The sequence below is a fragment of the Pagrus pagrus genome (assembly GCF_965226575.1).
Source record: "Pagrus pagrus genome assembly, chromosome: 15".
Classification (NCBI taxonomy): domain Eukaryota; kingdom Metazoa; phylum Chordata; class Actinopteri; order Spariformes; family Sparidae; genus Pagrus; species Pagrus pagrus.
The window spans coordinates 1,249,973-1,265,476 of record NC_140199.1 but is presented as its reverse complement, the minus strand read 5'-3'; the positions used below and the strand labels follow the sequence as shown (position 1 = coordinate 1,265,476).

Sequence of the window (15,504 nt, the reverse complement as noted above, 5' to 3'; positions counted from 1 at the left end):
GCGTGCGTGTGTGCATGTGTGCGTGTGTGCGTGTGCGTGCGTGTGTGTGTGTGTGTGTGTGTGTGCGTGCGTGTGTGTGTGTGTTGTTCATGGACAGCAGGATCAAACAGGAAGTGCTGGCCGGGCTCAGACAGGAAGAACATCTCCACAACAGGCTCTAATATTAGAGCTCAGATATTCTCAGGATGTTTGGACGTGTGTGTGTGAACGATGAGCTCCTGAGACACACACACACACACACACACACACACACACACACACACACACACTCTCCACCCTGTTTCCTCTCCCTGTCGGTCGGCTCGTCCTCGCTGCACACACAGTCTTATTTATGAGCCTTATTGGCATGAAGCTGCTGCCACAGGCTCAGGACGACTTCACCGAAGCACAATGAGTGTTTTCACATGATATCTCCTCTGTGTGAGTCGACTCTCAGTCTGTTCCCAGCCAACACGAGCTACGATGTCAGCTACATTTTAAACGCTCTGTTATCTACATCTTACTCATTTTTCTTTAGTAAGACACAAAAGCTCTCTGTCTGTCTGGAGATTTGGACCTGATCCACTTTCAGCTAAGTTTTTAGAGACAGAAGTGAAGAAGACGGCTGCAAGTAACGAGTATTTTCACTTACGTTGTCTATAAGATGTCAGAAAATGTTGGAAAATGTCCCAAATCTGAGAATTTTGACTTTTTTTTCTTAAAAAATGACTCAAACTTAAACTTGATTATCAAAATAGTTGGAGATCAATGTAATAAATCAATTAAAACAGGTTTATGTCTGTATTCAGATTAAAATCCCGATTATTGCGTCCACAGTTCATGAAAGAGTTTTGCAGCATTTTCCTTAAGATTTTAACATTTTCCTCTTTTTCTCACTTTATCTCAGTTGCAGGTGAAAACAGTCCCATAACTTCTAACTTTCTCATTTCAAATCAAAAGTACAAGAGAAACCAACACATTAAAAAGTCGAGCTGCAGTAACGATTCTTTTTTCACTGTCGAAGAATCGATCGGTTGTTTTCTGGATTAATCGTAGATGTTGAGTTGACTGTCGGAGGAAAGACACCAGAAAACATTCACATTAAACAAACTGACATCGAGACTTTTATCTCCCTTACAAACATTAGCAACATTAGCAACATTAGCAACATTAGCGTAGCATCATGTTATTGTTTAAATTATAATTTAGAAGATAAACTTGATTCTGTTTAAACTCTTCACTTCGTTTCTTTTTACTTTTATTGAGAAAGAAATTAAATTCATGACATAAATCCTGAACAGTTATTTACAGTCTCTCTTCTCTTCACTGTTAATAAACTGATCATGTATTGATCATGTATTGATCATGTGTTGATCAGTGAGCAGCTGTGAAACAGGACTTCTCCTCGTCTGTGTGAACAGAAGCCTTCAGCTCGCTCTCTCTCTCCCTCTGTCTGCCGTCCTCTCTCGCCCTCCTCCCACTCCACCCCTTATGCTAACGAGTCGATGACATCACCGCTAAGAGCCAGGGCTGTGATTGGCCGCTGGGAGGAGTGGCTGCCCCTGCTGGCGGCCCCTCCCCCCTCCACTCTCCCTTCTGTCTGAAAGGTGTGTTCAGTGTCTGCGAGCTGCTGGAGGACAAACCCACGCTTTCATTCTCTGCCTGCCTCCATCTCCTCTGCTTCCTGCTCGCTCTGTCCCTGCAGCGTCTCGTTGTGCGGCTGCGTCTCCAGGCGGCCGGCTGTCTGACGGAGGATGGGTGGGATCCTGGAGGTGTGAAATCTGAGGACACTGACAGATGGATGGATGGAGAGAAAACACAAGCGTGATGCTGCCGTCGCCGCGGTGCGTCTGCTGAGCCAGCAGTTTCTGCTTCCACACTGCTGAAACCCAGACGGAGAGAGAGGGACTCTGCGGTGTGTTCGCCCTCCAGATCTCCTGGAAGTGTCTCTGTTGAGACTGCAGCTGAGGCTGGACTCTTTCTACAGGCTGCGGTGTGTTTAAACTCAGGTTTACATCAGTTCAGACGACTTTATCGTCTTTAGAGCTCATTTATTCTCCTGGAAACTGGTTTTATCTTGAAAGCTGAGGTTTGTTCTCCTGGACACAGCTCATCCTGTTGGGAACTGAAGCTTTACTCTGCTGCAGGGAAGTTTTTTCCTGCTGGAGCTCCAGTTTATTCTCCTGGACTCAACTTCATCCTGTTGAAACTCGAGCAGCTCAGACTCTGCCTTCTTCTCTTGAAGTAGATTCAACTGGAAACTGTTGGGAAACATTTGAATTTCTCTGCTGAGTCCGTCCTCGATGCCTCTGTGGACTCCTCTCGTCTGAATCTTGGATCATGGAGCTTCAGAGCGCCACCAGCGGTCTCCCCGGCCCTCTTTCCCCCGGTCCTCTCTCCCCGACCATGGACTACACTGGGCCCCTGTCCCCCTCGTCGGGTGGCCCCGGCCCCTCTCTCTCCAGCCCCGGCCGGGGTCACAGCCCCAGCCTCAGCCCCATCAGGGGGCCCAGCCCCAGCCCTGGATTCTCGGGCCAGGCCGCCTTCAACTACAACCAGCTGGAGGGGAGGTTCAAACAGCTTCAAGGTAAGACGGGAGCTCACCTCCAAATCTGAAACCTCCTGGAGGTTTTATTCAGGGAAGAGTTCAATGATATATCCTGCAACAACTTCCCAAAGACAACTTCAGGAGGTCCAGACTCAGAAACCTTTTAATGAGCCAGAAAAAGAAGTAGCTGAAATAAAAAGTAACTTCATGACCATCACAAAACTTACAGATTTAGAGAGGTGACAGTGTCTTTTTACACTTAAACTTTGTTTTTATCTACTTTTGATTTAGTCCCAAGATGGAAGACGCATTTAAAGGAAAGTCAGGTGAAGTTTCGTAGTTCACAAAAGTAGCTGGAGACTTTAAAACGGAAAAACAACCAGAAAAAACATCAAATGTCTCCAAACAGCTCGTCGAGATCACAAACTGATCTGAGGAGACGTTAGTTTCACCTTCAACGAGCGGCTGCGCTAACACTTTTAGCTTAACAGCTAAATAATGTTTTTACAAACCAATGCTTCACCTGACTTTATATCAGCATGGAGGGAGGAGATGATGACTCCATAAATCCCCATAGAAATCCCTGAAAAAGACGCTCCTCACACGTGCAGAACTTGCCTTAGAAACATCATGTTTTTAAGTTGTCTTCAGTATCACAGTAATCCAGTGATAGTTGTCTGTACATCCACAGGTTCACTGCAAACAGCAAGTGCTAACAGCTAATTCGGCAAAGTTTGAATGGAAATTTGGAGTATTAAAAAAAAAAAAAATATTTGGTTGTTTTTCGTTTTAAATCATCTCCAGCTGCTTCAGTTGTTTAACAGAACGCTGCAACTCTGTTTTACTGTGAAGCTCCAGAAATGTTATGTGGACTATGAACATTTTTAATGAACTGTTCCTTTAATAATTGGATATAAAGTCACTGAAAAGTTGTAAAAAACTTTGTTAATCACTGAACTTGTCACTTCAGTCATCAGGTTTATTTGTGTTAAATCTTTTCAGAGTTTTGATGTGAAATCAGAGCGTCGGTGTGAATGAGTCAGCAGTTCAGACCTTATCTCAGCTACTTCTGTATCAGAGCTCCACCCTGCTCCACATTAACAACGACAAAAGTGACCAGTGCCTTGCTGAAGGGCAGCAGGAGCAGCTCACACACCCACATTCTTTCAGAGAGCTGTGATCTGACCAGCGACTCGTCAGCCTGTCCGCTGGTCTCGGTCAATAACTGCTGTAATCAGTCAGCAGGGTGTCGGCTGACTAATGTCCAGTCAGTCAGTTTTATATATATTTAATTAGTTTTTGATGAGTGTGTTCAGAAACATGCTTCGCTCTTAATTAGGCAATGAAACCATCCGTAGTTATTCATCAGCGGTATTAGACCACTGCATGTTTTCATCAGCTTTTTATTATTAACCTGTAAAACACAGCAGCGTCTGGAGCAGCAGGATAGAAAGCAGGTAAAGTGTCTGTCAGTTTGGTTTGAGTGTCGAGACCGACTTGTTTTTAAGTACCGTAACGTTCGTAAGTAACGTAAGCTGTGTACGTGACGTGACACGTGAGTAACTGGGGTTATTTTTGTTAACTAAAGCACAACATGTATAACAAAGTTTACCAACTAGATTTATTTTGAAAGTGTAACTAGACGTTGAATATTACGTGTTACTGATAAATTGACCAGCGACGCCTTCACGTGCAAAACTGACGCTACAGAAGTAGTTTGAGCTTCATGGTTTGAATCTTACGGACGCCGAAAGTGGACAAGAACCTCGGCAGTGCAGCCTCCTGTGTTATAAATGAAGTAGAGGAGGAAAAACAACACATGAGGTCAAAGATGCCTGTTTATATTATATCTTACGTCACTTTAATACTTGGAAACGTGTCCGAATACTTCATACATAGTTTTAATAGTCGGGTACAGACTTCCTGTTGGGTTCAACATGTGTGAAATATGACGTAACGACAGCTGAAGGGTCGAATACTTCTCTGTGAGTCTGCAGGACACTTTACGAATAACTGAAGTTTACACAAGTGCTCATAATTTATATCCAAGATCGATATCAGCTGGACTTTGCTCCTGATCTGAGGGACGGCCTTCTGTTTGCTCATCTCTGTCTGCAGCTTGTTGCAGTCAGTCCAGCAGCTCCAGCAGTAGAGACGTTGTAACTCATCTGCTTTTAGCTTATTGAGCACAAAGATCTAAACTTGAGGTTAACATACCATCAAAGGCTCAGCAGAGGATGTTCGCCGTCAATAACAGGTTTTAATATCAGGACGGTTTCTCAAGGAGACACTTAGAGTGTAAAGTTATCGGCAGGCTGAATTTAGCTGAAGGCTGATGGAGCCGCTCATCGACGAGCTGATGCCCAGAAACCTTCAGCGTCGTCCCTGGAAGCTAAAAGTAGCTCGCTGGCTGGAGGCCAGGTGGAGGGAGGTGGTCGCAGCAGGTGCATTGTGGGGCTGAAAGCTCAGAACTGCAGTGAAGCTCTGAGCTGATATCTTCTGTTAACGATCCAGAGTGTCGAAGCTTTTCTCGGATCCAAACGGAGGCGATCGTTCCCTCGAATGGATCGGCCTCGTTCCCTCATCCACGTTGTTAGGGGTCCATAAAGTACCGCACGGTTCCAGAGGAAGGTTCTTATCAAGGCTGAGGTTGGGAGTTGTTTGGAGAAGGGCGGATTATATGAAGTGTTATCTCTCCAGGATCATAAAGTGATGCTTTCGTGCAGAGACGTGGGCGGGCTCAGTCATTGACTTGATGTGTAGGAGGTGAACAGAACCTGCAGCTTCTTCACGATGCACTTCTGTTACTACGTCTGCACACAGGATGTTACACATCCCTTAATAATCTGCCTCGAGTGGGTCTGTTTTTGTTTTACATGTTGTAGGAGCTGTTTCGTCACGATTTGAAGTAAAAACCTTCTCGCTGCTGTTGGAAAACGTTTGAGGGAATAAGAAACTTGATTCCTGTCGTCTGAGAGTGAATCAATGTGCAGAGTCCACAGTGTGTGTTTGAGATGTTATGTCGACAAAACTGGGTTATAAGGACGCAGTGCAGATGGTGCACAGTGCTCACACACTGGAGTCTCTACAGCTCATCTTAAACGAGGACAAACATTGATGCAACTCTTGGGTTTATTTTATTCTTCGTCGTTCCCTGAAGAATCCACAAACCTGTGAGATCCGTCGACGACCATCAGGACTCCCAGACATTAATGATGTCCCTCCATTACGGTCCCCCTCAGAGCAGATAATCACGTCTGGGTTTTATGAGGGCAGTAGTGGAGCGTTAAGAGATATAAACTCAGTTGTTGTGCCATGTGAGGCTCAGGTGGTTCAGAGCAGCGTATCCTGAAGGAGCGCTGGTTCATTTCCCAGCGGGCCGATGAATATGGAAGCAGTCGGTGATTATTACGCTGCAAAGAGCTTCAGATGTGAGATGGAGGAGCTGAAGAGCAGCACTTCCTCCTCGTTAGGCCGAGTATTATTGAGCGAGCGTCCCCTGTTAGAAATGAAGCAATTATGGAGGTAAACAAGTCATCAAATGGCTTCATGAACCGACTCATGGGAGGTTTTTACACTCGGCAGGAGTCAGTTAGAGGCCGACTGACGGGTGTGGAGGTGAATCACTCAGCACAACACACATTTATTTCTTTATTTCATAAAACCTAAGATGATTTCAAGATTATCCTTCTGACTTTGTGATTAACGAGCTGCTCGAACTGATCAAAGCTTATTTTAGTTGTGATTTCTTCATGTTTGGACTAAATATCAGAGAAATCGCGTGTCAGAAATAATCAATAGGAAGATTAGAAGGTACAAAGATGGATTATCATAACAGTCGTCATAAATAGTCGCATTATCGATAGATTGATGGATAAATACAGGAAAGATGGATGAGTAGATGATATGGTTGCTTGGTGGATAAATGGACTGATGATCAATGGATCTGTGAATAATAGATACAGAACTAATAAAAGACTGATAGACGATGGACACACAGATGGATCGATCGATATATAGATAGATGGATGAAAGTGTAGATTAATGAGCTTTTAATTCCTATCATTGAATTCAAAGGCGGTATTGATGATTCGACCTCACCTTACTGTCTAACGCTGCCAAAGATCCTTTATTGATCGGACGAGTTCAAATAAAATTCACCAAAAGTTCAGCAACAAACAGCAAAAGAGAAAAATTCAGTTTGTTACAAAGTTCAGTTTCTCAAATCTGTCCAGAGTGAACCCTCTTCACGAACAAATCAATAAAGGATCTCTGAGAAAGAAAATCAACACAACATGTCCGACGCTGTCAGAGTTTCCTCCGATACCAGTCAGCTGATCGTCTTCATCACACAGGAAGTCTGGAAGTGACGCTCCAGGCTAACGCTAAGCTAGCTGCAGGCTAACGCTAAGCTAGCTGTAGGCTAATGCTAAGATAGCTCTGTTGTCCTTGGAAGTATTGCTTGTTTTCCTCTTTGTGGGCAGGATTGAGAGAAAAACACTACGAATTTCTGATTTTAATTTTGATTATTGAAATAAAAACCCTTTGATTGATCCATTTGATTGATCCATTTGATTAAAGTTATATTTGATTATTTAATTTAAAGAGTTTGAATTATAGAGTGAAACCAGTTTTCCTGCTGCGTGCACAGATTCAACTGATGTAAACAAACATGACACAGCTGCCCGTCAACGGCAGCGTCCAATCCTTTTGTTTCTGAAAACTCGGGGTGGGCGGGGCTTCTCTTTGTTTTCATCTGTGACACATACGACCTTCAGAGTATTGATTAATGATTCATTGATTGGCTGGAGCACACTGTGGCCCTCTCCACTGCTCACACACAGCCATTCTTCATCCCGCCCTGCTCCCATCATCCCCCTCTTCTCCTGTGTTGTCCTGAGCCAGCCAATCAGAGGACGGCTTGGTGGTTTGGGAGCCCCCGAGCTGCGTGTGTGTGTGTGTGTGTGTGTGTGTGTGTGTGTGTGTGTGTGTGTGTGTGTGTGAGGAGGGGGTGAGGATTAACAGAGGGGGGGAGGGGGGGAGGGAGGGTGTGTCTAACATGGCCTGCAAGGCACAAACATGTCCACAGCACATTGTCGTCCCTCCTCCTTTTTGTCTGTCTGAGCGGTGTGTTTGTCCTCTCCTTCGTCCTCGTCTCCTCTTTCTTCTCCTCGTCCACCTCATCAATGTTTCATGAGCTTCTGCAGAGCGTCTGTCATCGTCCCTCCTCCCTCCTCCCTCCTCCCTCCATCCTCTTAGTGAAATTAAAAGGAGGCTTCAGCCGTCTCGTCCTGATAAAACTCACACAAAGGAGGGATGAGGAGCGTTTCAACACCACTCCACCTCCTCCTCCTCCTCCTCCTCCTCCTCCTCCTCCTCGTCCTCCTCCTCCTCCTCCTCCTCGTCGTCCTCCTCCTCCTCCTCCTCCTCCTCCTCCTCGTCCTCCTCCTCCTCCTCCTCCTCGTCGTCCTCCTCCTCCTCCTCCTCCTCGTCATCAGTGTCAGGGTCTGTGATGTCACTCATCAGACAAACTAGAGAAAAAAACAGTGTTTCAGTTTTAGCTTTTTAAACGTAGCGACAGCTTCAGCACCAACATTTGTATTCATTATTCTCACACATGCAGAAAACACCAAACGCAGCATCATCATGTGTCCAGGCTGGTAGATGCTCTTTACTTTTAGAGGAGAAGTTCACAAAAAGATGTAAATCCACTCATCATCTCCTCCTCCATGCTGATGTAAAGTCAGGTGGAGTTTGGTAGTCCACAGAAAAAAGCTGCAGACGTTATTTACACTTCAGACTGGGTGCATGCTAACACTGTTAGCTCAGCAGCTACAGTGAAGACTTCATCTTAATAAAGGATGTAAATATCATCTCATCAGGAGGAGATGATGACTGAGCCTGACTTTATATCATCAGGAGGAGACGATGACTGAGCCTGACTTTATATCATCAGGAGGAGATGATGGCTGAGCCTGACTTTATATCATCAGGAGGAGATGATGGCTGAGCCTGACTTTATATCATCAGGAGGAGATGATGGCTGAGCCTGACTTTATATCATCAGGAGGAGACGATGACTGAGCCTGACTTTATATCATCAGGAGGAGACACTGACTCCATAAATCCCCCTTGAAATCCTTAAAAAAAAAGTCGCTCCTCACATGTGCAGAACTTGCCTTAGAAACATCATGTTTTTAAGTTTTCCTCTTATCACAGTAATCCAGTGATAGTTGTCTGTACATCCACAGGTTCACTGCTAACAGGAAGTGCTAACAGCTAATTCGGCAAAGGTTTAATGGCGTTTTGGAGTATTTCTTATTTTTTGGGTTGTATAAAAGCTTAATCATGTTTAAAATAGTCACTAATTAAGGTTCAGTCGTGATTTATTCTCATTTTATCAGAAACATGAGTTATATCATGTGAAGAGAGTCTCGTGTCGTCTTGTCTTTCTTCTAATAAATTAATAAATTCTTGAAAAGTCGACGACATGGAAACGATTGAGGAAGCTTCACCTGAGGTCGAGCGAGCAGTATCAGTTACAGAGAGAGAGAGAGTCGTGTTATTGTTCAGCAGAAGGTGACATGAGTGAGTGTTTGAGGAGGAAGTGTGTGTGTGTGTGTGTGTGTGTGTGTGTGTGATCACACATCTCCACATGCAGCTTAGCAGCATGAAAGGACTCTTTGATGAGAGGACGTCACTGAGCATGCTCACAGAGGGAGGGGGCGGGGCTTATCTGAGCCACGAGAGAGAGAAACATCGTAAAGTCAAAATCTAAAAATACAAACATGATGGTGTGTGTGTGTGTGTGTGTGTGTGTGTGTGTGTGTGTGTGTGTGTGTGTGTGTGTGTGTGTGTGTGTGTGTGTGTGTGTGTGTGTGTGTGTGTGTGTGTGTGTGTGTGTGTGTGTGTGTGATCAGCTGTGAACAACAGTTGTGTTTATTAGTAAAAGCAGAAGTTCAGTGGAGCCACAAACCGCTGAGATCAGATCAGTTTTATTTACAGTCGGTTGTTGTTGTTTGTTATCAGCCTCTCTGTGGTTTTATTTAATAAACTGTCCTCAAACCTCATGATTCAACCAAAACATGATTATTATATTTAACTCGTGCAGCTCTGTGAGATTGGGAAGAAACAACAGCGCAGAGCTTTCTCTGCTGGCATGTTTAGAGAGGCTGCAGCACAAATACCATCCAAGAAGAAAGATAAAAGTTGGCAGCGTGCACACAGTGTGTTAGTCAAGTTGTTGAAACAGTGGGAAGACGAACCGAGACGTTCTCGTGAGTTTAGTCAAGTTGGTACGACATTTGTTTTAAGACGGTTGAATTAGTGTTTCTGTAAATGGAGTCTGGTGGGTTTTGCGAGAGGCTCAACAAAAAAGTGTATCAGTGTGGATCTGACGAAATGAAGCGCTTTCAGTGAACGTCCTGTGCTTTGATGCTGTGATGCCCGCAGGCTCCTTCAATACTTCTCAATACAGTTTCAGAGATTGTCGACTTCTGACACAAAAACCTGGGAGAATAGAGTCCAGGCTGTAAAATAACCTCTAATAACGAGTGACGAGTCTGATATGAAGCTCAGTTTGTCCAGATTGTGTCAGCTGATGAAGTGAACCCTGTGACTCTGGAGGAAGTTATGAGATAATGATGGACGTCTGTGGCACTCTGACGCCGTTTCATTAGCACCGCAGTGACAACACAGTTTCTTCTCTCAGCGCTGAGGAATCCCAGTCATCCACCAGCGAGCTGACACGGTCGCTGTAATGAATGAAAAAGTTGATTTATACGGACGCCGTGTTGTTTCCTGACGGCTGACAGCTCTGAGGCAGCTCTGCCGCTCCAGCGACGGCGATGCTGAACGGCCGGTTTGTTTCGTCCAGAGCGAGCAGCGTGAAGGCAAAGAGGGAGGAAGGAGGAAGGCATGGGGTCTTTGTTCAATTGTCAGAGTGTGACGGGAACACACACACAGACACACACACACACACACACACACACACACACACACACACACACACACACACACACACACACACATTAAAACTTCAACCGTCTGAACTTAAAAATCACAAAATCCTGATTTTAAACATGAGACGAATGGATCCAACAGATCAGATGTGTGTGTGATAGGTTAGACAAACAGTGTGTGTGTGTGTGTGTGTGTGTGTGTGTGTGTGTGTGTGTGTGTGTGTGTGTGTGTGTGTGTGTGTGTGTGTGTGTGTGTCAGAGAATGTGATCTTATCTCGTCTCGGTGGTGTTTTGTAATAACCTGCAGCAGGAATGTGAACGTTAAAATGTTTCCTTATTATTACTGTATAATGTGACTGAAGCTGCTCGTTGTATCTGCTCCTCAAGGACGTGAACATCTACTGTGTGTGTGTGTGTGTGTGTGTGTGTGTGTGTGTGTGTGTGCGTGTGCGTGTGTGTGTGTGAGACCACAAACTGCCACAGTTTTCCTGGATGTTCAGTCAAAACTCCCACAGAAAGACTCAAAGTCCTTTTCATGATAATCTTGGTTTCTTTCACTTTACGTGACATCATCGAGTCGTAACTCGGCCAAATCTGAACACACACACACGACACACACATTCTTATATTCAGTGTGACTTGGACTTCCGGAGCGAATCATTATCTCTGATGTTCAGTGTGAATAAACACCCAGAAATCTGCTTAGAAGCGACAGAATAAAAGACGCTCTTATAACTGCAGAACTTGCCTGAGAATCTTCACGTTTTTACGTTTTCTTTAGTATAAAAATAATCCAGTGATTTTCTTCTGTACATCCACATTTACACTGCAAACAGGAAGTGCTAATAGTGAATTCGGCATACGTTTAGTGCTGAAACTGTGATGAAATACAGATGAAATAACACATTAAATAAAAACTGGGCTCAAGACACGCTGTAGTCAAACTTTACTCAAGTTGGTCCCAATCCCAAAAAATCCAAAGCTAAATTTGAATGGTGCGAGACAATGGTGTGTGTGTGTGTGTGTGTGTGTGTGTGTGTGTGTGTCAGGATTTGATTTCTGAACGAACATGAACTCACAAACAAGCTCCGTCCTGTTGTTGTTCTGCTCGCTGACATCAGCTCATCCCAGCTCCAGTCTGACTTAAAGGAACAGTTCAGTCATTATCTCCGCGCCCCCTGCTGATGGAGAGTCGAGTTGCAGTGTTTGCAGGTCGTGTAAACCACGTTTGGATATTTATTCTGAATGTAGCATTGTCTGATAAAGTCCTGAGGGAGACGCTGGTGTTATTCTTGTTTCAGGAGCGTTTCCTCCGGTCACGTATACGACGCAGTCACAATGTGAACCTCCATCTTGGTCTTTGTGGCCGTTTGTGACACACTGGCCGGTTCACGCTGTACAGTCACTAGAGATGCATGCAGAGGAAAAGCCCACATTTCTGGTCTGAAGGAGAGACACGCCTGTTTTTAAATATTATCATAGACTTGGATATCAGCAGGTTTTTGGATATTCGTAAATATCACGACGCCGACCTCTTCAGGAAGGTGGAAGAGAACGTTGAAAAAATCATTTGTCGTCGTGTTTAGTGGGGTAATAAAACATGTTAGTTAATCAGAGTCCTCGCAGCTGCATGTAGACAGGAACTTGTTTTTGGTGAACTGTTCCTTTAAGTTAAACTTTAATCAAAGCGTCAGACTGAGCAGAAATCAGAGCTCTGTCCTGTTTGTTGATCCAGGACGTCTGACTGCAGGTCAGACGGGTTCAGACGATATCAAATACATTATTATCATTTCAATAATCAGCATCGACGACACGAAACACTTTAATTGAAGCGATTAACTCGAGACTCAAAATAAACCAGTTGTGTTTGAGTCAGCAGAACATCTGGATCCAGTCAGTTTAACAGGCTGATAATCAGGCGGGCTCAATGCTGCTCTGTTCCTCATTCTGGCTGCTTTCACCTCCAGTGGGAATACACTGCAGCTCTGTGTGTGTGTGTGTGTGTGTGTGTGTGTCATTCACATCCATTCACTTCGTCTCTGCTCTCATATTTCAGACGGTAACAGAGTCACTGTGATTGGCCGACACTCTGACAGACTCAGTATTGTGTCCTGTGATTGGCTGAGACGATGTGCCGCTGTGTCCTGCTGTCTGACGGCAGGAAGTCGCAGTTTAACGAGGCAGTGTTTCAGCTCATTAAGCATCTTTTTCACAGGCTGAAGTTCTGCCTCATGCCTGAGACAGACGGCTGAGTCCAAACCCGTCCTGCCGTAACAGAACCACAGTGACAGCTCACAGGTTTAGACACCTATAGATATTTTAATAAACCATCAAAGGAAACCTGGAGCAGAGTCGAGATGCTCTGTGAGCCGCGTCATGTCGGACGGCTGCTGGACGTTTGGCTGCAAATAATAATTTTCATTATCTTTTAACTGATTGTTTAGTCGATGAAACATCAGAAAGTATGTCAGAGGTCGATCACAGTCTGAGTCCAAGATGACGTCTTCAGATGTGTTTAGTCCGACAGTCCAGAACCAGAAATGATCAGCTGCTGCCAGAGAATATTTAACATCCTCCGAAATAAAAGAGAAAAGATGGAGTTTTTCTGTCTCGTCCTCCTCCTCGAAGAAGAAGAAGAAGAAGAAGGGAAACTTCCACCTCGTGTTGATGTTACAGAGTTACTCTAAAAACACAAAATAAGATTAAACCGAGTTATTGAGATCAGATAAGAGAAGATTAATGTTGAGTCGTGAACATGGACGACTCGCTGCTCAGCTTTACGTCGCTGCTGTTGTGTTTCTATGTAAATGTGTTTTAATGTTTCCCTGTTTTTACACATACGAGCAAATAATATTTATAATAATATTTATTAACGTTTGAACTCACTGAAGCAGACGAAGTGTTTTCATGCAGGACGTCACAGTTCATCGTTTCAGGTGTTTCACACCAGCGACACGGATCAGTTTACATGCAAAGTGTTCAGAGAAAAGAAAGCAGAAGTACAGAAACGACTTTAATAACAATATGATGACACACACACACACACAGACACACACACACACACACGCACACACACTGGGCCTCCTGCTCCGGTGGGACATCAGGAATGTTGGAATCCTGGAATTGCAACACTGGAAGTGTGTATTTTGATAAGGTTATATGATCGTGTGTGTGTGTGTGTGTGTGTGTGTGTGTGTGTGTGTGTGTGTGTGTGTGTGTGTGTGTGTGTGTGTGTGTGTGTGTGCGTGCGCGCGCTTGGTTAATGTCATGCGATCTGCCGTGAATGGGCCAGAACTGGGTTAGATTTGGAAACACACACCACAGACATGAGAGACTGAACAGAGCCGTGTGTGTGTGTGTGTGTGTGTGTGTGTGTGTGTGTGTGTGTGTGTGTGTGTGTGTGTGTGTGTGTGTGTGTGTGTGTGTGTGTGTGTGTGTGTGTGTGTGTGTGTGTGTGTGTGTGTGTGTGTGAGTTTGACCCTCTCTGTCTGTTAGTGGAAACAGATGTTTGATATGTTCGGTCTGTCTAACACACAGACGCACAAGCTCGACAGTCCTCCTCTTCCTCCTCCTCCTCCTCTTCCTCCTCCTCCTCCTCCTGCTCCTCCTCGTCCTCCTCGTCCTGCTCCTCCTCCTCCTGCTCCTCCTCGTCCTCCTCCTCCTGCTCCTCCTCCTCCTGCTCCTCCTCCTCCTCCTCCTCCTCCAGCTAGAAACTGATAAAACGTCTCTTCTGTTCCATAAAGTGCCAGAAGTTGTGTTAAAGTGATGAAGTGGAAAATGACAATAAACAGTGAGAGTGTGCGACCAGTCTCCTGTTAACAAAGCAGAGCAGCCTACACAACGGCTTCATCAACGCACCAGGACAACCAGACTCAATATTTTATATAAAGAAATTAATAACTTAAGTTTTACATATGCCGAATTTACAAGAAGGGAGAGATGATTAAGAATTTGTCACACAAGTCGTTTCACAAAGTTTATAAAGTTCCCCAGAACTCACCAACACACAGAACGCAGCGTTTTTCAAAGGGAGTCTGGGGCTGATTGGCAGCCGCCTCACTGCAGATGAATTCAGCCCGTCAGTCTCGTTATCAACTTCCTGTCACAACTCCTGTGACCTCCAGCTCAGTGCTCAACATTTGAGCTCATCCCGGAGCGTTCTGACTCATCATCAGCTGATCGGGTCGGCCCAGAAAACCTGACAAAATAAAGTTAATGTGCACCTGTGTGCACCTGTGGGCACCTGTGGGCTAAGTGTTGAATTTTAATGTCGCCTGTTTATTTGTGACTCACACTGAAAAATACTTTCATGACAGGCAGCTGCTCGCCCACCTTCACTTTACAGTTATAACATGATGCGTCTAATCTACTGTGTGTGTGTGTGTGTGTGTGTGTGTGTGTGTGTGTGTGTGTGTGTGTGTGTGTGTGTGTGTGTGCGCTTGTCAGTGCATGTTCATTCTTCCACTTAACCAGATATTAGTCATTTTGGAGGAGGGAGGAAACAGTGAAAGCAAAACTAACTGCTCAGACATTTCCCCAGAAATCCCCCACCAACACACACACACACACGCACGCACACACACACAAAGAGGATTGATGTGTGGGTGTCAACCTGCTCTGGATGATAACAAATTAAAGATATATTTATTTATTCTATTCTTTAGTCTGGACAATATCTGTGTGTGTGTGTGTGTGTGTGTGTGTGTGTGTGTGTGTGTGTGTGTGTGTGTGTGTGTGTGTGTGTGTGTGTGTGTGTGTCATCACTCAGGGGAGCACAGCTGTGTGTGCGTGTTTGATAAAATATGTCATTTTAGGTTTTGTGTCCTCGGGGTTTTTCTGCCCTGAGTTGAACCTGTCAGGCGGAACGTCCTGCTGTGTTTAAGCCCCGCCTCCTGTTTGTTGATGGTCGGGTGGCGTCTCCAGCGTTGACCCTGACCCCGACCCCCTGACGCTGACCTTTAACTAATGTGTTAATGAAAGAAGCTGATTGGTGGAGCTGGTCTGGTCGGGACCCGG

At 44.9% G+C, this 15,504-nt stretch overlaps 1 protein-coding gene across 4 annotated transcripts in view; it reads left to right on the top strand.

The window, feature by feature from the left end:
- The window catches only part of LOC311270243 (spectrin beta chain, non-erythrocytic 1), a 105,919-nt gene that overhangs the window by 40,087 nt on the left and 50,328 nt on the right, over positions 1 to 15,504 (top strand). For 2 of the 4 annotated variants that reach the window (XM_084374995.1, XM_084374994.1), the window contains exon 1: positions 1,623 to 2,566. The exons of the other annotated variants lie outside the window; for them this stretch is intronic. In XM_084374995.1, the coding sequence (XP_084231121.1) occupies positions 2,320 to 2,566 (247 nt within the window). In that variant the 5' untranslated portion in view covers positions 1,623 to 2,319. Of the gene's footprint in view, positions 1 to 1,622; positions 2,567 to 15,504 lie in introns of those variants that run through there. 4 annotated transcript variants of the gene reach the window in all.